At 42.4% G+C, this 24,690-nt stretch overlaps 1 protein-coding gene across 12 annotated transcripts in view; it reads left to right on the top strand.

Annotated features, from left to right (window-relative positions):
* Positions 1 to 24,690, top strand: part of ZBTB20 (zinc finger and BTB domain containing 20) — an 809,727-nt gene that overhangs the window by 776,720 nt on the left and 8,317 nt on the right. For all 12 annotated transcript variants that reach the window (XM_060298087.1, XM_060298086.1, XM_060298084.1 and 9 more), the window contains one exon: positions 14,588 to 16,192. In XM_060298087.1, the coding sequence (XP_060154070.1) occupies positions 14,588 to 16,192 (1,605 nt within the window). The remainder of the gene's footprint in view (positions 1 to 14,587; positions 16,193 to 24,690) is intronic.

The raw sequence follows: 24,690 nt of genomic DNA, 5'->3' as shown, positions 1-24,690 counted from the left end.
AAGTTCCTATTTGTCTCAAGTACATTCTAATCAATGAGAGATTTTCAGATTACGGAGAGTGGATTTGTCTACTGTCTGACCTCAGAATGCATTGTGGAACCTGTGCGTGCCTCTATTGTGCACCCTTAGGCATCCTCTCACTGTCCATCTTCCAGCCCTGATACCTGAAGAGGCCAAAACATCAGGTCCTGAGAATGGGCAAACTGCTGTGCTGCCACATCGGACAGCCCCTTCCAAAATGACGCACTTACAACTAGAGTAATGCATCTTTTACCTGTTTTGAAAGACAGTCTGCCTGGTGGCTTCAGAGTGTTTTGAGATAAATCAAAATAGAAGTAAAGTTGCAAGAGTAAGTGTGTTTCACTGCCGAGGAGGATTCTTTTAATCACTCAGCTCACTTACCTTCTTCCATTCTGAAGCAGTTCGCAGTAGTTGGCGAAAAAACATAATCTTAAGAAATTCAGTAAGACCTGTTGGCTGATTGTACCTAGTGAGCCTTTCCTGTCCTGTGATGCCTACATAGTTTGGGGTAATGCTTGTAGATAATTTCAGACATTTGCTTCTCTCAACTCTGGAGCACTTTTGCTGCTGAGTATAGAATTCCAGAGACACACGGGTATGGAACTTGAGCTATAAGGCTTTTAGTAATAGTCGCAGATCAAGTGCTTAACTAGATTGTGTGCAAGTCCGTAGAAATCCCAAGTCAGAGCTTTAAAATAATAACTTACTGAGTTATGATTTCTACATCTCATATGCTGTATTCCTTAAATCACATGTTGATGGCTAATCAGCAGAATCCAAAGACACAAATTAGATGATAACAATATTTACAGAGAAAATATACGTGTAGCTTGAAAAGTAAGGATCCTCAGGGTTGCTATCCCACCAAAAAAAAAAAAAAAAAAAAAATGTAGCCGTTGCAATCTGAACTCCCAACATTGTAGCCAAGAAAGGAATGAATATAACAATAGAGAGAGTTTTAAGACAGAACTTCTTGGTTAAAGGAGTCTGGACCTTCAAGAAACATGTTTGAGAAAGAGTCAGAAGAAATACTAGGTAAGACAAATTAATTATTCCTGTTCCTCGAGGAATATTCTAGCAGTTAAATTATTAAGTGCTTATTTTGGCCAGGTGGAAGAATTTGTGAGGGCATAAACTCTATCTTGTTCACTGCTGAACTCTTAACACCTAGCAGAGAAGTGTTTGGCCATAGTAGGTGCTCAGCAAATACTTACTGAATGAATAAATGAGTGAACGTGGTAGGGAGAGCTGAGCAAAAGTGAGAGCATAGTGTGTCTGTGAGCATCGCTCCAGTTTGTAAAAGTACAGTTACTGATTTTTTACCTAATTGTTCTCATTCAGCAGACCTACAAAACAAAGTGTATCACAGATACCCTCTGGTTTTTATGCTGGGAAAAGAGAATCCCTTTCTGTTGGATGTAGGCTGCTACATGTTTTGATTCTAGTAGCAATATGGCAGGGTTAAGGTCGACTTTGTAGAATAATCTGGTGCCTGTTTTTGATAGATATCATGCAAATAGACACTTATTTTCAAGATGCTCAAACAGATGATTAGGGGAAAGTTCCAGCAAACCTTGAAACAACGAAAAGGAAAGGTTTTCCCACTCCCACTTCCCATTACTGTGCCATCCTGCAGAGGTTTCTGCAACCCCACAGCCTCCTCCTTGCTGCACCCTTTTCCCAGGTGAAAAAGCTTTGCCTAGGAAGGACAGTGTGTGACTGTCAGTCTAGCAAGGAGACAGTGCTTGAGAAATCCACTCCACACGCAGTGCTCCCAAGCCCCTCTCACGGGAAGGACATGATGTGATCTGCAGCAGGCAGAGCTGGCCCAGGGAAACAAGAAGTTGGCGTAGAATCCTGGGGCCCTCATGCTGGAAGGGCCTTCCAGAGAGGACTTCCCACCCACCCTCCCTCCACTAGCTGGACAGTAGAAAGATGTGTCAAAAAACAAATTCCTGGATGAACACATGGAGGATTAAATGAATGAGAGATGAGTTCACGCCTCCAGAAGTCCCCGCCATCCCACTTGAATAGAAAGCTAACTTTGAAGCCACTCTGTTCTCCATAGCACGGTTTTGTACATACTCAGCCTTGGAATATGGTTGCCATCTGCTGCCAGTGCACAGGACTAAGGAAGTATCCGGGAGGGTAGGAGGAGACCAGGCGGGAAGAAGAGAGACACTCAAAACGGGCTAATGATCTCCTTTGCGTTGGAGTCTGGGTTTCAGAACATCAGTCCCATACTTTAAGAACAAAACGCCAGTGTGTCTTAGACCACACCAGGCGCCGGCACATCAGATAAGACCTGCGCTGTGTGGAGCTCAGTCACCGAGCCTCGAGAAGTACTCAAAGTGAAATTAAAGGAGCAAACTGAGGAGACTGAAAGGAGAAAGGCGTAGCTTAAAACACAATCAGGAGGGCTCTGCAGATATGTGTCTTAGGGTTACAGTAGTTCAGAAACGAATCTACTAATTAAAGGGCTAGAAAATGCTATAGATCCCAGGAATTTAAGGATCTTAGAAGAAATGAGACATTTCTCCATACGCTCTGAATACCTGGCGATCCTTTAGTAGACTCTCAGGGTGAAAGTGACCTGGCTGTTGTGCACTGTTGCAGATTTAAACAGTTGATTAAGAGTTACAGATGGCTGTACTAGAGGCCTGGGTGGGTGGTCCTTTAAAAGCAGTAAAGGCTGTTAAGCAAAGCCAAGTAAGACCAGAGAGCATCTCTGCAAGGCAGTGACTAGCTGTCGGATCTTCCTAGTTTCCCTGATATTATCTGTATAAATTGTTGGTTATGGCACAGAATCATATTGCTAATTTATATACTGAAATGACATGCCAGCAAATAATTATTAATCTGGGGATATACACTAGTGAAAAAAAATTACAGTTAACTTTGCTTTTGAAAAAGGTTAACTAGTTGAAGGCAAGTATTGTTATATATTCAGTAGTAGTTCTCTATCTCAAGTTTGAGAATTTGCAAGGTGGGGAAAAAAAATCCTTTTGGCCATGCAAGGAAATAATCTCATCAGAGATATATGTAATATAAATTTAAAAACATGGACAATCCCAAGCATGCAAAAATCACTTTAGGGAACACAAAATGATTGCCCAGAAGTATGTCACACGCAGTGCCTTGGTGTGGTCGAAACAGTAAATATTTGTTGCTGCGTGAGCTCTGGCCTTGACTCCTGTCTGCCATCAGGAACAAGTCACACAACTGTGACTCACCCATAATTAGAAGATTAGTAATGCCTTAAATCTATCTTGTATACTGTTTCTCTTCTTAGGAACCCTCTAGGCTTTCAGATTCTATTTTATTTGTCCTATAGCATCCTTGTGAAACACAAGCTTCTTTCTTTTACACGTGGGATAATTGGTCCACAAAGGAATAACTTAATTCTTTGTCTTTAAATAGGAAATGATTGATAACCATTATATGACACAGCTTATTGTACTATTTTTCACAATATTTCAAGTTTCCCAAGCAAAGGACATATTTTATTTCTCATTATTATTTTTAATTGGTTTTCAGAAAAGTTGAGATAAAAACAGAATTTAACAAATATCCCATGGAGATATTTGGTGTTCTCTTTTCTTTCAAGAATAAATTAAGACCATCTCTGCCCCTCTCTCCTGACTCTCTCGGCAGATAGCCGGAGTCCTGTGCCAATTTTCAAATGAGTACGCCTTCATTCTAATAGCGGGATCACAGTCCCCCTGACTGAGGAAGCAGCCTTGTAAATTCATGTCTGGAATCTGCAGAAGTTACTTTTGATTATAAACTTTAACAGTTGACCTGAACCTTTTTAAATAGTACTAATATGTGACCTGGTTGTGAGTTCAGCAATAAATTTATATCCAGTATGTGAAAGGCCAAAGAGAAAACTAGTGTCTTTTTATCATCTCTGGTGACCCACACTAAATATTGCATATTTACTTTGTAAATGAGGACACCCAGTGGCCACCAAGTGAAAATATTCTAAACAATCCCTGACACTGTTTATGCAAATATAAATACCCATTATCAAAGCTGATTGATAGATAATCTCTGTAACATCTGTTACCGAGCAGTTTACCTTCACTAAGTTAGGCAAGAGTGCCTGGAGTTTGGCCTGATCACTTTTATATCACATCACAGATTGGTTGTCTCTTCTCACTTTGAGTGGCAAAATTCCACTGAATTTTCTGATGACAGGAGGACCCAATGAGCTGTCTCTTGGGGGAAATGGAACCAAAGAGATGGAACAGTATGGCATGTGTCAGAAATCACAAATGAAGGAGCACAGATTGTGGGAAATGCAGTGAACACATAAAAAACCAATTGCCTTAGACCTTGAATTCATACTGAACACTGAACTTCCCTGATGAGAGGGGGTACGGTGATAAAGGACAGGGTGAAGAGCATTACCCAGAACTGCAGGGGCACAAAGATCCCTGGGATTACATCATGCAGACATAGCTCAGAGGAAAGGTGCACCCTCAGGGCCCACAGGGTGCCTACTTGTTGTTAGCATGTTTGTGATGTGTGGTGGAGAGCTGAGCAAGTAAGCCCTCAGACAAGACCCCCTCAGTGGGAAGAAGTGTGCTGGGCAGTGTGAGGGATCTGATCATTTGTGATGGTAGTTGTACTTATAACAAGGCAAGGTGCTAGCCTTCGGGAAGCTGGGAGTCTTCTTATAGAGATAAGGTGGGCACAAATGCAGAAAAATGGAAAGGCACAATAATCAATAATATACTGTTAAGGACTATTAGAAAGTTCAGACCTATCCTACAACATTCAGGTACAAGAAACATTTCCTTATTTCTCTATAGAAAATTAAACCCAAGGCCTCTATCACTAAGTTAGCAAGAAATTTTGTCAAGTTTTAGGGCTCCCTTCCCCTCCCTAGACTTATACAAGACTCATAAAATCTAGGGATCAGTCAGATCCTTAGTCTTTAATGGTCTTCATCATCAACATTACTTGTCTACCTGACAAAGATGCCATTTTGGCTGGTACATCTGACTGCCCAGTACTACTGTGTTAGTTGGGTTTAGACACACACTTCACAATGGTCCTCTCTGTTGAGCAAAGGCCCAGCCCAAGAGCATCACTGTTCCTCTCAACTGGGTGTCTTTCTATGTCCAGTCTCCAAAAGTGTGCCAAGCAATCACCCCAGCTGGAGTCGTGTACAGGCAGAGACCTCAAACCTTGGCACCTTTCTCATTTGAGGAGAAGTTGATTCTTTTTCTCCTCTGTCAGGCCACCTCAGTCTAACTCCAAAGCACCCGTGTCCCCCACCTCACCCAGAAAGGGCCCAGCTTAATTCCCCATAGAGGACGTAGATTCAAAAAAACAAAGCCTTCTGTCTTGGGCCTTTGTTTTTAGGGCTTAACTTCTGATTTGGGTTCTAAAGTCACAGGTCCCTGGAGTAAGGGAGCCCAGAACGGTATGGAAGGTTTGGTCTTTCTCAATCGCCTTATTATTATGAAAGTCTTCTAATTCCATGGGGGAAAACCAGAAATTAATGTTTCAGTTTACTCCCTCACCCATCAGTGGGAACTAGTTAAAGAGAAAACTCAGGATGGAGTTCAGTAATCAAAGAAGTCTCCACAGAGAAGGAAGAACTTTGAATAGGGTTCTCAAATGGTACGTAAGATTTGGTAAAGTAGAGAAAGCACAAGAATCTCAGAACTCAGGACAAATTCAGCAGGAGAAGAGAACTAAGAATGAATGCAATACATCAAGAGATGGCAAAATGTCCAACTTCTTAGATTAAGGCAGAGATTTTATTTGGGGAAAATTGAGAAAATAAGATCAAATCGGTGAAGTAAGTCAAGATAATTAGAATGTTACCTATAGCAATAGAAGACTCTTACAGCTTAATATCTTCTTTCCTGTAATATGTAAATATTATAATAAAATACTATATAAGAGAATACATCAAGAATATACTAAAAATAAAATAAAAATACAATACCTTACTCCTAATGAGAATAATTACAAAGTATGCCTTCCACTTCATTTACTTACCAGGGCTTCCCAAGGTTTTAAGTTCTGACAACAATTATTTAGACTCTTCTTCATCTCAGCATGAGCCAAAAAGGAACTTACATCTTATTTTTTCTTAAGGAAATCCTGTGCCTGCTTCTATAATGGATCACCCTAGTAGTTTCTGCACCTGTAGTTTCTGCTACTTTCTTAAACTGGCCCACATCAAATCACCTCTGTGCTTCTATCTTAACCAGTCACCCAGCAAAACAAATTTGCCTTTTTCCTTGGCTTTTCCTTGTTACTTTGAGATAGAAGGCCTTCATTCCTCAGTAGGTATCTACAGTCTATCATGGCTCAAGTCCACACTTGCTATAGAGAAAGAGTTTAGCCCCCTCCTACCAACAAACGGCTATGCTTAAAAACCAGCTGTCACAATGGAAGCAACTTATTTTTTTTCCAGGGAGACACAAGCAAAGAGATCATTTGAGCATGAATCTGAAGATATGCTTCAAAAGCAGTTTCAGAACAGTAAGCTACAGAGGAGGTTCTGTGAATTGGGAAGCTCCGTGATTAGTCAAAAAGCTTTTTTTAAATGATACTATAGGGTTCTGTTTTCTCACTTATTGAAGTTCAGACAAAAGTTTTCCCAAGGTCAAAAAATTAATTTTTTTTTTTTTTTGCGGTACGCGGGCCTCTCGCTGTTGTGGCCTCTCCCGTTGCGGAGCACAGGCTCCAGACGCGCAGGCTCAGCGGCCATGGCTCACGGGCCCAGCCGCTCCGCGGCATGTGGGATCTTCCCGGACCGGGGCAAGAACCCATGTACCCTGCATCGGCAGGCGGACTCTCAACCACTGCGCCACCAGGGAAGCCCTAATTTCTTACCTAACTATACTTCATCACCAGTTGATGATATTTTCCAAAAGAATGCCATTCCTGGGAGTTATGCTGGATCTTTGAACTCACTGAAGTTAAAATTTTGTTTTTCCTTTAAAAAATAAGTATATGATGATGCAGAGATCAAAAAGGTGAACAGGTTAGTAAGTAAAAAGATGCTTGCTTTTTTTGTTAGGTTGGGTTTTTTTTTTTTTTTTTTTTTTTTTGGCTGCATAGGGTTTTGTTGCTGCGTGTGGGCTTTCCTTAGTTGTGGTGAGCGGGGGCTACTCTTCTTTGCAGTGTGCAGGCTTCTCATTGCAGTGGCTTCTCTTGTTGCGGAGCACGGGCTCCAGGCACACGGGCTTCCGTAGTTGTGGCTCACGGGCTCTAGAGCACAGGCTCAGTAGTGGTGGCTCACAGGCTTAGTTGCTCTGCAGCACGTGGGATCTTCCCGGACCAGGGCTTGAACCCGTGTCCCCTGCATTGGCAGGGGGATTCTTAACCACTGTGCCACCAGGGAAGCCCAAAAAGATGCTTGTTTTTATATAAACACTGTTTAAGTGTATAGTTTCTTCTCAAGAAAAATAAAGGACCTAATTTATTAACTGTGCATTTGAATATATGGGCCCTTCTTTAAGGCCTATCCAAAGCAAGTTCAAACTGCATCCTTTGTGAATTTAAGTAGATCATTTTGTTCATTTTTTTATCCCACCCACAGATGCAGTATCTCTGTGTTTTTGTTCCCTAGATTTAGTGAACAAAGGAAAAGGTTACAATAGGGCAGCAGCTAAATTTGTAAGGAAAGAGCTTTAGGAAAAAAAAAAAAAATCAAACTCCTAAAAGGTGTCTCAAAAGGTTTACAATATAAGAGGATTTAAAGGCATCAGCCTCAGATTTCATTGATTTTTCTCCTTAGTCCCAGCAGGTCCTCCCTCTTCAAGAAGAAGCCATTTCATTTCAGCTTTGGAATGAGGGCATAGGTGTCTTTCAGAATGTCGTCTAGGATTATAGCTATCCAATGCCTTTGTTCACAGCCTTAAAACTTACGTTTCACAAGCTGTACTGTAAGAGAGTAAAGGTGTTTGAACTTTCAGTGTTTTAGTCCACTGGAATCAGATGCTCAAAGTGTATAAATTCATAAAGTATGGGGCTTGATAATACCCCAAAATGAAGTGTTAACTTATGTTTAGAATTGGTTCCATAAAGTTGATGTACAATTATTTGTTGATTGATTGTTTGATAGTATCCTCACCTCATAGCTAAAAGGATTTAAGTTGGCTTGAAAGAATATTCAATACATTAATAAATAGGAAAATATATTTATCTATAGCTATAAAAAAGAAATCAGAGTAGAAGTAAAATAAGGAATTGAATGAGGTCGAGGATAAATTTTACATAGAAAAGCATACCATAGGTCCTATATAGTTGCTAAGATGTGGCCTAATACTTTTTTACTCTTTCAAGTAAAATTTTAATGTTTGTCACAAAACTCATTTATTCATACAACTATAATGCTGACACTGGTTCCTTTATTGAGTTTACAATTATATAAGTATATGAAATACATATATGTAATACACATTTTGAAATAATTTTTTAATTTTTTATAAAATATTTAAAAGTTGATTTCCATTTACAGTTATTACAAAATACTGGCTATATTCCCTGTGTTGTACAATACATCCTTGAGCCTATCTTACACCCAATAGTTTGTACCTTCCACTCCCCCACACCCTACATTGCCCCTCCCCCCCACTGGTAACCACTAGTTTGTTCTCTATATCTGTGAATCTGCTTCTTTTCTGTTACATTCACTAGCTTGTTGTATTTTTTAGATTCCACATATAAGTGATATCATACTATATTTATCTTTCTCTGTCTGACTTATTTCACTTAACATAATGCCCTCCAAGTCCATCCACGTTACTGCAAATGACGAAATTTTCTTCTTTTTTATGTCTGAGTAGTACTGTATTGTATATAGATAGATAGATAGATAGATAGATAGATAGATAGATAGATAGATAGATAGAGATAGATAGAGATATATAGATGTATATATAGATATAGATAGATAGATACCACTACATATGCTTCTTAAGGACCTTTAAATACTTAAAATGTGCTCCAGAATGGATGAAATTTCATTAAATGTATGAATTATATATATGAATGAAAATTCAAGTAATATAAAAGACATACCCAACCATAATATTGAGATCCTTAATAGAAAAGCGTTAGTAATTTTAATATCTCTGTCTACCTGAAATAATAAGCAGTGACTATAAAAGTACACACAGGGTGCTCCCAACTTTCATTGGTCGTGTATTCCTGAAAATATGTTTGAAAGTTAAATTTCTGAAAGTTGAAGAATTGATTTATGTTTTAGGAGAAGAATTCTGTTACTGATGATAAAAAAAAAAAGAAAATGGTGAAATCGCTAATGGTTCCTGTAGCGCAGGCTTAAGACAACCTGGAAGGTAAGGGAGAACTCTCATTGGGAGATGGCCCAAAGCATCCCCCTTATCACCAGGAATGGAGAAGTAAAGCAGCGCACCTCTCCTTGTTGTAAGCTGATGACCTTCCCGTAGTTCACCTGCAGGGGCAATGAGAGCTGGGATATGCTAGGTGTATGGAGCCACAGTAGGAGAAAGAGGTCTTGGTCTGCCTACCACCTTTCACTTGCATAAGGGATTTCCCCAGAGCCACCCTCCAAAGACGGTGGAGATGCCAGTGAGATAGAATGAGGGGGTAGGGACATGCAGGACCATCTGCTGTAGATGATAGAACCTGTGAGCAAGCAACCCCTAACCTCCTGTGGTGCAGAGGCTCAGCAGGTATCCCCTCGACACATAGTGAAGTATATACATGACTGAGGTCTTGCCCCTGGCAGGGCAACAGATGTCAATTTGGGGAGGAAGAGGCCTGAGTTGCCACATGCATTCCAGCTTTCTCCAGCAAGAACTGGCTCTCTCCCAGTGGGACCAGCTTGGTAGGTAGCACCAAAATGTGAGAGTTTACCATCATCACTAATCACCTGATATAGGAAAGAGCAACTTCAGCATGCTATCAAAGCACAATCTGGGAGAGGGTGTGATAAGAGCCTGGCTTGTGGAGGCCTGGCCACCTGGCCCTATTTCATGTGCTGACCCACTTAGCGCACGTGAGCCTGGTGGCCCAGATTGAAAGCTCAAGGGCTATTCAGCCCTGACATTTGACTTCGGCCTGTTGACTTGACCAAAATTCATCTCGGTTTTAATTTGAGAGCTGGTGTTTCTTTCCAAGCCACAGAGACTTCCAATTCCCATCTCCCTCTACAACACCTCACCCTTGCACTAGTCTCATTTTATATATCCGGGCTGAGAAAGGACTGGATTTCACACCTAATTAAAAGAGATTGTATTGCCTGCTGTTTCCTTTCTTGTTCCTTTTCCCTTGTGCACAGGCAGCTTTTTTATTCTCATGCTAAGTCCTATCCCTGGACACCCGCCGTTTCAGGGACAGGCAGGGCCTGGGTTCCTACAGCACAGAGAGCCAGGCCCTGCATCAGCTATTTCACCACAAGCAGAATACCCCTCCAGTACTCACTCCCGCCTCAGCCTCCTCCATACTGTGCTCACTCACAGAACACGATCACTTAGAATACATGATCACTTTCAAGAGTAGAATTCCTTGTGTGTTCTGGTGAATGCCATCACAGGCTGACTCCACATTTTTACTCTAGTGGAGAGAAGGTAGGTTACTATTTTAAAACACACAGAGAACTATTTTTATCACTTTTTTCATTTTGCCCCATCAGTTCTTTGTTCACACCACTGTGGGGTTCTTTTGGGAGGGGAGGGTAACGTGGCATCCCCAGACACACAAAATCTTTGTAAAGTTGTATGGTTTTGTAGATGAGGGGTTTTTTTTGTTTTTGTTTTTTTTTGAATAGCCCAATTGCCTATTCAGTGCCAATCTAAGAAAGAATGGAGTTAACATTTTCACACCATTCCTTCCTATACAGTCTCTGAATAACCATCTAATCAAGGTTTGTTTTCAATGGGGAACAAATCTTCTACAGTAGAGTATTTCAGATTTATTCCGTTGGAATCTATACATTAATGCCCACTGGATGAAAAGGACCTGTTTCACAAAAGCCTGGACATTGCCTTGCCGTGGCAGGAACTTTTTCCCACTGTGTTAGTGTTAAAAATGAAAGAAAGCCTGGGAAAGGACTTGCTTCAGCATTGTGTGCTGGAGGGACGAGGCATGCTTGAATGGACCGGCAGGGTCCCGCATCACATCTGTACACATATCAGCAAAACGATTCAGCCTTTCACGGCTGCTCACTGCAGTACAGGACCAGTGCTCTCGGAGAAACATTTAAAAATTGTGTCTACAAAAATCCAGCTAGGCTAGTCAGGTCAAGTTGTATATGTGTGCAGGTTTGAGTTTGTCTCTGTGGTTTCTAATGAAGTTGGTAACGTTACTCCAATAACCGGAACTCAGAATATTTAGCACTTTTTGTTGTGATTATCTCCATAGGGTTACCTGATTATTTAGATAGAATTGACCAGTTCAATCCAACAAGCAGTTTGAATTTTCTTCTTGAGACTCTGTGTGTGTGTGTGTGTGTGTGTGTGTGTGTGTGTGTATGAATATGTGTAATGTAATGATAGCTCTTGTTGTTGACCATTTCCAACTCTAAAGCAACCTCCATCATCATTTTCAGCGTCTTTATCTTTTCTTCTACGTCCTGAGAATTAGGATGGCCCTCAGTCTTTGGGCAATCCAAGTTTCATTCATCAGCAATCCAGTATCATGTGATAAAAGGAGTATCAAGGGGCATGGGTTCTAATCCCACCCCTGCCACTTACTAGCTGTGTAAAACATTGGGCAAGTCATTTAGATACTTTGAAAGCCTTGACTTCCTCTCACATGAAACAGTAATAATAGGACCTGTCCTGAAAACATATAGGATTGTTATAAGGAGTAAATGAGATGATACATGTGAAAGAGTTTGTACGCTGTAAAACGCTACATGGTTATTAATTATTATGATAATTGTGATTGAGCTTCTTCCCAGAATTATCAGAAAGAAGACAACTCTTTGTGATATATGATAACTCTAGTGCTATAACTGCAAGTGGTGCTATGAGCAATTGTGTGTTTCAAGAGTGTTTTCACCTGTGTGGAAAAAATTTTTTAATAAGCCCATCCTACTCAGAGATGGTGATTTTATCAGAGACTCAACCAGTTTTAGTACTTACCATTTTACTTAAATGATGGAGATCTTGGTGATAGTAAAACTGTATATAGAAAACTCTACATTTTAGTGCCAGGCCTCACTTTTATCTCTTGCACTGTTCCATTTATAAACTTCAAAAAAGTGTTCTTTACTAGATGACTGAGGCTATGTTGAAGTCCCAAGGCCTAGAAACATGAACATCATACTAATTTGTGGATAGGTATAGAAGTAGCTGGAGAGCATACTGGAAAACCTTTTCACACAGCTTTACAGCAGACAGTGGACACCTAAGGGCCAGACTTCATTCAGGGGCAAAGAATGCAATACAGTGAAGCAGATAAGAGTGTGAACTCTAGAACCAGACTGCCTGGGTTCAAATGCCAGCTCAACCACCAATTGCCTACATGGCCTTGAGTGGATTTCCTAATTTCTGTGGCCTCAGTTTCCTCATCTGAGGTATGGGGATAATAATACTACCGACATCATAGGGTTGTTGTGAGGATTCAATGAAATAATATACATAAAGTAGTTAGAACTTGACACATAGTAAGCTCTTGAAAAGTGTTTGCTCTTGTTATTATCGCAGTACACATACATCAGGGACTCAGCAAGATGTTGGAATTTAGTCTGTTGACTGATTTCCTGAATTTTCCTTCCTAGGTTATTGGGCCCTTCCTCTGGTGCCATGTTTTGTATTAACACAGCTATAGAGGATTCATCATGATTCCTTACCCTGACAAAGACAATTTGTTTTATATAAAATAAAAAAAATAGAAACAGTAGCCTAGTGAAATATTTTAGGCACCTAACAGACCTAATGGAAGTCGGAATGAGAAGGAATTCTTTTATGTAAAACTTTGCACAAATCATATCACTGAAAGAGAACGTAGAGCCCATAGGCATTTACTAAGTTAAGTGGATATATGTGAGGCTGACTAAATGTAAAGTTGAGAGCAAAGAAAATGAACTAGTATATAAGAATGAGGTCATATCCACTGAACTCAGACAGCATGAGGAGGTAGGGCGTAGCAAGGTAGAAAATCTAGTTGAGCTCAGACTTCCCTGAGCTGGCCCTCTCTCCTAGGACAGAGCAGAAAGAAAGTGAGGAGGTGGACATTCCTCTGTGTGTAGGCCATTACCTCTGGGTTACTTCTAACAAGATATAAGGATCTGGGTCACAGCCAACAATCCATACTTGGGTCACCTGGTTTTGAAAGCCTACTTACTTGGCCTCCCTCAAGCTGATCGTTCAGTTGTGAAGGCAAGAATGGGGAATCTGAAGAATGGTTTGGAGAGAGGGATTCTTTAGAGAGGTAAAGTAGAAAAATAGGAAAGCCCTAAAACTCAGTGTTATAGACACCTGTTATCCTTCTCAATCTGGGGTCTAGATGTTACCAATATTATCCCTTGCCTGCACAGCCTGGGATATATGGGTGGCAATAGGTCAGGCTATCCACATCCTCCACGTAGCTGACTGCTGCCTTCCTACTGGGAGCTGTTTGATACCTCCCTCTATCAAGCACAGAGAGCACCCAATTTCCGGGTGATTGTACATCCCACTCAGGGCTTACTCCTGCTGTCCTGACCTAATTATCAACAGTGCTCCCTTTCACTCTCAAAAGTGCCCAGTTTGAATGGCAAATGTGGTCACCTAGTGTACTCCAGTCTCCCAGGTCAACACTGCCATCTTTGACCTGTTTAACATTTCTTCTTCAGTAAGCCTCAGAAAATTCAGACAACCACCACATCACAGACAGCCACCCTAGAAAGGACTCAAACAGGTTGTCAGAGATGTTGAGAAAAATGCATAGATACAGAAAGCAGTGGGCAAGTGCCCCTTTAGCCAGCAGATTGCATTCTAGAGCCTGTCCCTCAACTGGAAAACATGGTGGCAGCTGTTGGGTGGATATCTTAGAGTGGGTTGAATTTTCCAAGAATTTTGCATGCCTCGTATGGATTTGGGGAATGTGCCGTATAAATTAATAGCAAAGGAATTTAACTATAAGTATTTTTGCTGTCTATGAATAAAGTAAGAAATTTTGAGAAGTTAAGGAAAATGTAAGCTTTCTTAAAGGGCCTGCTTAAGCCTAAAGTGGAGGCAGAGTTTCATGAGAACGAGTCTTGCATTTGCCTTTCAGTCCCTCTTTGCTGAAGTTGTAGTATAGCAGGCAATGACTCATCTGTGTTTTAGGCTGCTCTGCTTCAACTGACAGCCCTGGCTGAAGGTCCACGGGGTTAAAATGGATTCAATACACCAAAATAGCTGGAGCACTGCTGGAACAAAATTCAAGGCCTTGTTCCCATAGGACATCACACCCACAAGTTGACCCTTGTGCAAAGCCACAGAGCCCGCTTGTGTCTGCAAGGCGGCGGGGGGGAGTGATTCTAGGGCCCATGAGTATTGCCCACCTGAGGCCTAGATTTTAGGGATGCAGTCAGCTAGCTCTGACCCACGCCCTGTCTTGTGTCTCTCTTGCCGTGCAGGTGACATCAGTTGCAAGGGGATGACCGAGCGCATTCACAGCATCAACCTTCACAACTTCAGCAATTCCGTGCTCGAGACCCTCAACGAGCAGCGCAACCGTGGCCACTTCTGTGACGTGACGGTGCGCATCCACGGGAGCATGCTGCGCGCACACCGCTGCGTGCTGGCAGCCGGCAGCCCCTTCTTCCAGGACAAGCTGCTGCTGGGCTACAGCGACATTGAGATCCCGTCCGTGGTGTCCGTGCAGTCGGTGCAAAAGCTCATTGACTTCATGTACAGTGGCGTGCTGCGCGTCTCGCAGTCGGAAGCCCTGCAGATCCTGACGGCCGCCAGCATCCTGCAGATCAAAACGGTCATCGATGAGTGCACGCGCATCGTGTCGCAGAACGTGGGCGATGTGTTCCCGGGGATCCAGGACTCGGGCCAGGACACGCCACGGGGCACTCCCGAGTCGGGCACCTCGGGCCAGAGCAGCGACACCGAATCAGGCTACCTGCAGAGCCACCCGCAGCACAGCGTGGACAGGATCTACTCGGCGCTCTATGCATGCTCCATGCAGAACGGCAGCGGCGAGCGCTCCTTCTACAGCGGTGCGGTGGTCAGCCACCACGAGACGGCGCTCGGCCTGCCCCGCGACCACCATATGGAAGACCCCAGCTGGATCACGCGCATCCACGAGCGCTCACAGCAGATGGAGCGATACCTGTCCACCACCCCCGAGACCACGCACTGCCGCAAACAGCCCCGGCCGGTGCGCATCCAGACCCTGGTGGGCAACATCCACATCAAGCAGGAGATGGAGGACGACTACGACTACTACGGGCAGCAAAGGGTGCAGATCCTGGAGCGCAACGAGTCCGAGGAGTGTACGGAAGACACCGACCAGGCCGAGGGCACCGAGAGTGAACCCAAGGGCGAAAGCTTCGACTCGGGCGTCAGCTCCTCCATAGGCACCGAACCCGACTCCGTGGAGCAGCAGTTCGGGCCTGGGGCGGCGCGGGACGGCCAGGCCGAATCCGCCCAACCTGAGCAGGCTGCGGAAGCCCCGGCTGAGGGCGCCCCGCAGCCGCATCAGCTAGAGACCGGTGCCTCGTCCCCGGAAAGAAGCAACGAGGTGGAGCTGGACAGCACGGTGATCACCGTAAGCAACAGCTCCGACAAGAGCGCCCTGCAGCAGCCTGCGGTCAACACGTCCATCGGGCAGCCACTGCCAAGCACCCAGCTCTACTTACGCCAGACGGAAACCCTCACCAGCAACTTGAGGATGCCTCTGACCTTAACCAGCAACACACAGGTCATTGGCACAGCCGGCAACACCTACCTGCCGGCCCTCTTCACCACCCAGCCCGCGGGCAGCGGCCCCAAGCCTTTCCTCTTCAGCCTGCCACAGCCCTTGGCAGGCCAGCAGACCCAGTTTGTGACAGTGTCCCAGCCCGGCCTGTCAACCTTTACTGCACAGCTGCCAGCGCCACAGCCCCTGGCCCCATCCGCCGGCCACAGCACAGCCAGTGGGCAGGGCGAAAAAAAGCCTTATGAGTGCACTCTCTGCAACAAGACTTTCACCGCCAAACAGAACTACGTCAAGCACATGTTCGTACACACAGGTGAGCGCAGCCCCCCCTCCCCCCCGCCCCGGAGAGCTGGCAGCAGGGGGAGGGGCTGAGGGGGCTGGGGAAGGGGGGGCAGGGCAGCAGGTGCAAGGGAAGGTACGGAGTCATCTTTCAGATTTTAAGGAAGACCCCATTGTAAACCATCTTCTAGAAGCCCCGACTATGCCCCCATCACAGGAACCAAGTGCCCTGTCACAGAAAGACAAAGTCACAGAAACCCTTTGTGGAAAAGGGCTAAATGAGAAAACCTAATACAGAATTTGCAGGCACAACATTCCTTAACTTCACTGAACTTTGAAATATGTTTTTGATCCTGGATGGTTAGAACTGGAAAAGTCCTTGGAGATCATATACTCCAGTCACCTTGTGTTACAGACAAAGTCATGTAGGCAGAGCAGGGATGAGGGTTTTAGTCTGTAGTAAGTTTTATATGAACCATCAGCTTGAGGAGGCCACAACAAGGCCGATGCAAGCGGAGGCTGCATTTATGGTCCCTGAAATGAGGAGGACTGATAGACTTGCTCTGTTTTCTAGTGCTTGTTCTCTATTTTCCACATCTAGATACCACAGTCAGTTCTGTGTACTCCCTTTTGAAAGGACAGTAGACTCACTGGGGCACACTCAGAGGAGTATGAGTAAGATGGAAAGGGACGTGAAGCCATGGCATGTGGGTCATTGCTGAGGTGCCAGAGGTGTTCAACAGTGCCTAGGTTTGAATTGAAAGTGCCTACTGCGCTTTGTCCTCTTGGCAAAGTTGCTTAACCTTTCTATACGTTAGTTTCCTTGTCTATATAATGGGGGTAGTAGTGATATTTCTTCCTTGTAGTGCTGTTTTGAGGATTAAATGAACCAATGTATATGAAGTTCTTAAAGCAATTTCCAGCACATAATAAGCACTGTATAAATGGTAGCTATTGTTCACACTGTTAGTATTATTTAAATGGTTTGGAGGGACGATCCCTTAAGCTTGTTCTGTTTGGGTCCAAAATGTAGAAATGGACCAATGAATGGAAGCTATAGAGAGATTCAGTTAAATAAAATAGGAAGTTTGTTAACAGGCAGAGTTGCTCTAAGACAGGCAGACAACTTCCAAAGGGAGTGAGTTTCTGTAATTAGAGGTGTTCAAGGAGAGAATGGAAGATCATTTCATAGCGATGTTATACAGGCGATTCAATCATCCATCAGGCGAGTAGTTGGGCAAGATGGTCTTTCATCCCTGGAGTTCATGATTCTAGAGCTAAGATCTCCTGACCTCCCAGCCAGAGCCCTATCCTAGTTCCATAATGGGACAGGCATAGAAGCGAGAGCTCCACAATGCTCCTCCATATAAGGGACTACATGTGTGATATGATTTCACATGGATTCTCTTGTACCTGAAAATACCTACCCCAATGTTGATCACCATATTTGGAATTCCTATGATGAGAGTCACTCATCTCTCCAGGTAAACCTCTAGTTCCAGAATGTCCCTGTTAAATGACAAATAAATTGTCAGGGGGAAGTTACATACATGAATTACAATACGTGAAAACAAGTTGGTTACTCAAAGCAACATTGTTCCTCAGGTCAGGTAGCAGGAATAGCTAGGGGATAGGACATAAAGCAGATCAATTTAAATTGGGGAATGGAAGGGAAGGACAGCAACAGACACATCAACACGGAAGTGAGCAACTGAAATAGAACATTACTTAAGATGCAATTTTCCTTCTTTGCAGTTCAACTTAAGTCAGGACAGTACGTAAATCCATGTATGTGCCTTTATGTGAATCCTTAAAGATGAGTTTTCATACCTCCAGAAAACATAGTGACTCACTACTGAATTCAGGAAGAAAATCAGGTAGTAGTAGTAAGTCACTATGTTTACTTAGGGTAAATGTGAATATCTAATAACCTGAGATCAATCGAGGACATTTTCCATGTGGTGTGGTATGATCATTATTTAGTAAATTAATCAAATAGTAACATTTTTATTTATGTGGCAATTTATGGTTTACAGAGTGCTCTCCCATAGTTTATGTCCTTTCCTTCTCTGAGCAGCTTTCTTATAAATCCATCAAATTAAGGATTAAGGGGAAAAAAAAGAGATCATTTGTGGAAGTGTATTCTTAGCCAAAGTTGACTTTGCTGGTCTTGGATCCATGAACATTTCTACTCACCTTCTTTGCATCTCTTCCAGTAGACCTAGCAGATATAAAGTTTACACACTCTGTTAGATCACGTATTGAAATAAGGCTTTAAATCTGGAACATAAAATTTTTAGCGTACTACCGAAAAGTGTCTTTTGGGTGTATAAACACATTTATTCAGTGGATTCACCAAAGGATTCTGTGGTTAACCCAAATAACTAGATTTGCTCATAAGAAAACCAGCAATGGGTTTGCAAATTTAGACATCACAGATACAAAAGCTAAAAGTAAAGTCATTTTATAAATCTGAGTTATGCTCAGAGGGTAGCCTTCAGATCTCTAGTAAACTATGAAGTTCCTCAGTAAATTTTGAAGGTCTTTCTGTTGGTGTGTATAACCTGGCCACATCCAGGAGCGATAAATGTACATATATGACTCAAGCGCCTCATTTAAAAGAATCAACAGTCTTCCCTTTCACCCCCGAATCATTTGGCAGTGGCAGTTTGGAACAGTCATTTCTCTATCAAGACTTTTGTCTGAGTGAAGTAGTCTATAACCTAACAAAGTTTAGGAACAGTTAGTCTAGGTTTTCAAAAGGCAAGACAGCCTGAACATATGGAAGTAATTCAGGACCTGGATTCACTTTGGCCGACATTTCAAAACAAAGTTTTCTCCAGTTTCTTGGGAAAACATCAAAAAAGTGGGGCCTCCCAACTTTACAGGAGCCCAGTGGAAATGATAATAATCCACAGCAGAAAGTCCAAATGTTAGTCTAAAATAAGATTCTAGAAAGTAGATACTTTCTAGAATACTTGGAAGAGTAGAGGTGGATTCTGTATTCTTACCTATGGTCTAACATAAAAGAATCTTACCAAGAAAGAGTAGCTTGACAGAGCTAAAAGGAAAGAAACAGGTTCTCCATCACAGCCACTATGCATGATAACTGGCTTTGCAGGTTAGCAACTGCAAGTTTTAATGTAAATGATACTTGCTTTCGACAACTGCAGAGAATCGATCCTGAGACCTGAATTCTAACTCTATGTTAATGGTCCACATATTCATTGAAAGGACGCGATTGTAACAAATAAGTCGTCCATCGTATTCACCTCGGAGCTAAGCTCTACCTTAGAGAACCAAGGAAGCTCTGGTTGTAGAGAATATTCCATAATGATTATAACGCTGAAACTTAGAGCAGGGACATAGTGAAAGACAACTGTGCTGGAATTAGATTATCTGGGTTCGGTTTTGGTTCCTCTAACTGTGACCTTATGCAAGTCATTTAATTTCATTACCTTCAGTTTCTTTGCGTTTAAAGTGGAAATAATAATTTCCCACCTTTTGAGTAGCTGTAACGGTATTATGCATGTGGCAGCTTTTCATAAAAGGTAAAGTACTACTTAATGTTTTTTTAAAAAAAAAAAAAATCGTCATCGTTACTTTAGCCCCTCCACTTCCAGAGGCACTGAGTTTTTTTGCTCTATCTCCAATCTCTGAGTAATAAACTCTTGACATGTTTCCTTCTTCACTGGAATTCAAATGCTGAAGCAATGTGATACCCCTTGGGTTTCCCTTGAACTTCCTCCATAACATGAACTTTTTTTTTCATCCCTTAAGGATTTTTTGAAGAAAATCTCTCACCAAACCACTCTATCTACTGCCAAACAAACCATGGTAGGACTTCATCTCTTCTAGGAGTTTCTCAAGTTCGCTTTACTGCAGCTTCATAAAAGTTGTGAGGAAGAAAAACAAGAGTTAAGTACACATTTGAAAACAAGAGAATTGGAAAAAAGCAAAGATAACACAAACCATCCTGTCATGGAACAAAGCAGGACTCCTCTATGCCCTCTCCTAAGAGAAAAAGCAAAAGTCAAAGGAATGGGAGGGAAGGAAAAGACAGAGGACATAGGAGGATAAGCCTGGGTGTGAACGTGGATGTGGAAGCCAAGCAATAGGGAAAATTCAAAGATAACGTGGGAGCAGTACTTCTCAAAGTGTGATCCCCATAGCAGCAACATGCAAATTCTCGAACCTATCCCAGACCTGAATCAGAAACTCTGGTGACGGAACCCAGCAATCTATGTTTTAACAAGCCCTGATTCACACTAAGTTGGGAATCGCTTCCCTAGATGGCCTGGGTGATTAGAAGGAGGATGGCTTCAGGTTGCTTTTGATACATAACATTGTTCCCCAAAATTCCACTCACAAGAACCTATGTGTTTGGAAAAAGTAAAACATAGTTATGGACAACAGCTTGATTTTATAGTGATAAATTATGTTATGGAAGCAAATATCTTGCATATGGAAGGTTCCATGGCAAATGTCCCCTTCTGGCACTTAAAATTGACTTATAACAATGACTTATCATTATGTAGGTGCCTCTATGCCTGCCCATTAGAATGTAAACTTTGTGAAAACAGAAACAATTTTATATATAATTACATATATATGATATATAAAGAAATACATATCTTATACTTCAATATACCCAGCATAATACCTTACACATAGTAAACATTCAAGAAATATTTAATCAGTGAATGAGTTGAATCCTTCTCTAATGATATCTAATCACTTCCAAATGGAAAAGTGGCCTATTTCCAGAGTTGTTTATTTATTGTATGATGTAGTTCCATAGAAATAATGCAAAAATACTTTGCACATTTATATATTAAGTACTTTCTCCAAGGATCTGAGCACATTTCAGATACCACGTTCTGTCTGTTTGTACTTTGCCCTATATAACAAAGTTGCACACATAATAACAAAACTGACTAAGATGGCGTTCAGGTATTTATTTATCACCAGGTACAGGGTTGCCAGATTTAGCGAACAAAAATACAGGATGCCCAGTTAAATTTGAATTTTTGGATAAACAACAAATAATTTTTAGTCTAAGTATGTCCCATTCAATATATGTGGTGTAGTTATACTAAAAAAGTATTTATTGGTTATCTGAAATTTAGATTTAATCTGGTGCCATGTATTTTTATTTTTTGCTGTACGCGGGCCTCTCACTGTTGTGGCCTCTCCCGTTGCGGAGCACAGGCTCCAGACGCGCAGGCTCAGCGGCCATGGCTCACGGGCCCAGCCGCTCTGCGGCACGTGGGATCTTCCCGGACCGGGGCACGAACCCGTGTCCCCTGCATCGGCAGGCGGACTCTCAGCCACTGTGCCACCAGGGAAGCCCTGGTGCCATGTATTTTATCTGGCAGTGCTCTTCAGACAGAACTTTCTTTTAAGACCCAATCTTAGGACTTTTGCTTTAAAATCCATAGATGAATACAGGCATATGTAGTTGCTTAAAAAATATTTGTTGAGTGAGTGAATGAATGTTCACTCAATTTCCAGGAGAAAATATGTAAGCATGCTTTCCAGGAGAATTTAATTCAGGGGACTTAGATATAAATGCATTATTTTCTCAGCAAGACTTAAATTTCTTTTTCTTTTATTCTTTTTCTATACACAAAGACTGTATTATATCTGTGTTCCCACTTGTGTTTCCTTCACCAACAAATGGTAGACATTTGGGCCTTTTCTGAATCATAGTATCAACAGCCCACCCGAGAGTCACTAATGCCCATTAGTGTCCTCTGGACGATTAATTAGTTTCTTTGTTACTTTAAGAAGCTCAGCTATTTGGGCCATGAATTTTATATAAATAGATATAGTGATGATAGTCTCATAACAATGTCATCCATATAGTAATAATAGTGAGATCAAGATCGTGATGTGATCATCCTCACATAGAGCTTGGGCTGTTAATTGTATCAAGCCAGTGAAGTAATGAACAAGTATAAGGTTTGAAGTGAGAAAGCCTTGATTTTACCACTTTCTGACCTGGTGATTTTAGGTAAATTCTGTAGTCAGTCTGAGCCTCAGTTTTTTGTCACATAGGTACAGATTTTAATAGTACTTAGTTTACATGGTTGCTCTGAGAATCAAATAACATAATTTATGTGAAAGCACTTACCTGTAATACCTTAAAATTACCCAAGCCATTTAGGAATTTACATGTTATGTTTTATAGCAGCATCATACATTTTGCAGCATAATCTAGAGAGCAGGAAATTGTTAACTGGAGAAGGAGGGGATATCTGGCTCAGCTGGTGTCATACTCTCAGCTATTACTGACTTGTAGAGGGACCTGCAGGATGTTATTCTACCACTCTAATGGAGAGAACATCTTCTGGGGCTGTTAACATCTACCCCCTCATAAAGTTGTAAGAAAAGTCAAGTAATGTGGGTGAAGGTCCCTGAGAGCTTTAAAATTCTGCTTGACACCAAAACTTTTTAGTTGTTGCTAAAGCCACAGAGGTTCTGTGAATGCAGTGTGTCCCCAGTAGGCAGTCCCCCCTAGACAACCTCACAGTCCAAGATGGTACCAGGACTGCATCCCTGGAACTGGAGAGAAAGGCTGGCAGGCGGTCGTGAAGGCCCAGCTCCAACTCGACTTCTCTGGGTGGAGAGCAGACTCTCCAGCCAGTGAAGGCTCTGCATGACCCGAGCTGAGCACCTTCCATTCTTGTCATGGAACCTTTCCCATTTTCTGTTCCAGTCTTGATTTTCCCCTTTCAGAGGACTTACAATTTCCAGGACCCCTTCTGCTTTCCTTGCCAGTAGCCACCTTCCCCTACCCCTGCTCGCCCCTTCCTTCCCTGTTGTCTGCCCTCTCACCAAGCATCCAGGCTTGGTTTTCTGACCCCCCACCCACCACCACTATACTCATCTGAAGGAAGGTGTATGCTAGAGCAGATGATGGAGAGGCCGAGAGAATGCGAGAGACAGGTGGGAACCGTGTTTCAAACAAGTGTCCTGGTAACGGCATCCACTGTCCTCTTTGCAGCCTAGGAGAAGCCTGGTTAGAATAAAAAAAGATTCAGCAGAATAAATGGGTTCTTGCTGAGCCCCCAAAACAGAGGTCACTATTCAGAATTGGGGTGGCTCAGCCCCAAACTTTCGGCAGACCCTCTGCATCTACTAACCTAACAGTATCTTTCTTCCTCTTTTTTTTTTCTCACTGTCAGTCATGGTAGAGTGTCAGTGCTGGTCTACAAGAAGGAGCTGAAAAGTGATGCTTTAGAGAGCAGGCATCCAAAAATGGAGACAAATATATGCATTCACTATTCCCCAACCCATGGGATTGTAAAGGACACTGCCGCCTCTTCTGTTCCTCCACTTGTTGTCTGGTTTTTCAGCCTCCAGAGTTCAGTTGCTGCCTGCTAAGAAATCCTCTGTCTATGCTATTCGCTGACATTTTATTCATGGTACCACTTCTTTCCGTTAGCATTTGTAGCTGAGACTAGACCCTTAACTCTGAATTGCATAGCTGCAGTATAATCACTTGCTTTATTGATTACCTGAAACAATTTTTTCACAATCTTGTGTTGGCTTCCCCATGCCATGGAAGCCATTTTTCAGTTGATTTCATTTATCACCACTTCCTTTGTGCTGAAGGGACCAGTGGAATTTTTCTTGAAATGATCACATACTCTGTGCAAAGTGCTTTATCGCTTTAATTTTCAAAATACCTTCACAAGACAGGTCCTTAACTGTATTATTCTCAAGTTACAGATAAGGAAACTGAGGCTTAAAGAGGTGAAGTAACATGCCCAGTTCATTCAGCCAAGGAAATGGAGTTCATATCTGACTCCTGCATCTGTATGGCCCCAAAATGGATCAAAGTACAGGGGCTTATATGAGCTTCCCCGTCCTGTATCTAATTCTACTGTCTGCTTAGCGCTTTGTGTCCCTTTCTAACGAATCAGACTTATCATTCCTGGCCATAGGCTCAGACCTGGAAAGCCATCCACTACCACTCCTCTTAACTTCACTCCTCCATACTGAGAGCAATAATCGACAGACCACATCCGTTTCATGTATAATGTTGAAAGCCCTTTGGGGATCACTGTAAGTAATATGCAGGAAAATAAAAGGAGAGAAACACTCATTTCTAGTGAGTGATATAGTTTCACATCCATACATAAAGAAATGAGTTGTTTATACCTGACTCATCTGAAAATGCACCCTGTTTAGTAAGACAGTTCCTGGAATGCCTATGCTCCACCAACACAGCACCTGAATAATTTTAGAGCACTTTCCTTTATGGAGCTCCCAAGTGCTTTGCAAACACTTTTACTCATTAACTATCACACCGTTTTTCTGTGGCAGGATACTTTGTCCTATTTAAAATGTGGGACTGCTGATGCATTGAGTGATTTAAGCAAGTTGCCCTCAGGTCATGTGTTGACAAAACCTGGACCAGAGTCCTCTGGGGCATGGCCCATGGTGGGCAGAAGGCCACTAAATCTGCAATGGGACATGGCAAGTGCTTGGTCCAACTCCTCACTTAGAGAAGGGGAAACAAAC

This window comes from Globicephala melas, chromosome 4 (assembly GCF_963455315.2).
Source record: "Globicephala melas chromosome 4, mGloMel1.2, whole genome shotgun sequence".
Classification (NCBI taxonomy): Eukaryota; Metazoa; Chordata; class Mammalia; order Artiodactyla; family Delphinidae; genus Globicephala; species Globicephala melas.
This window is presented reverse-complemented; position numbering and strand designations above follow the sequence as displayed.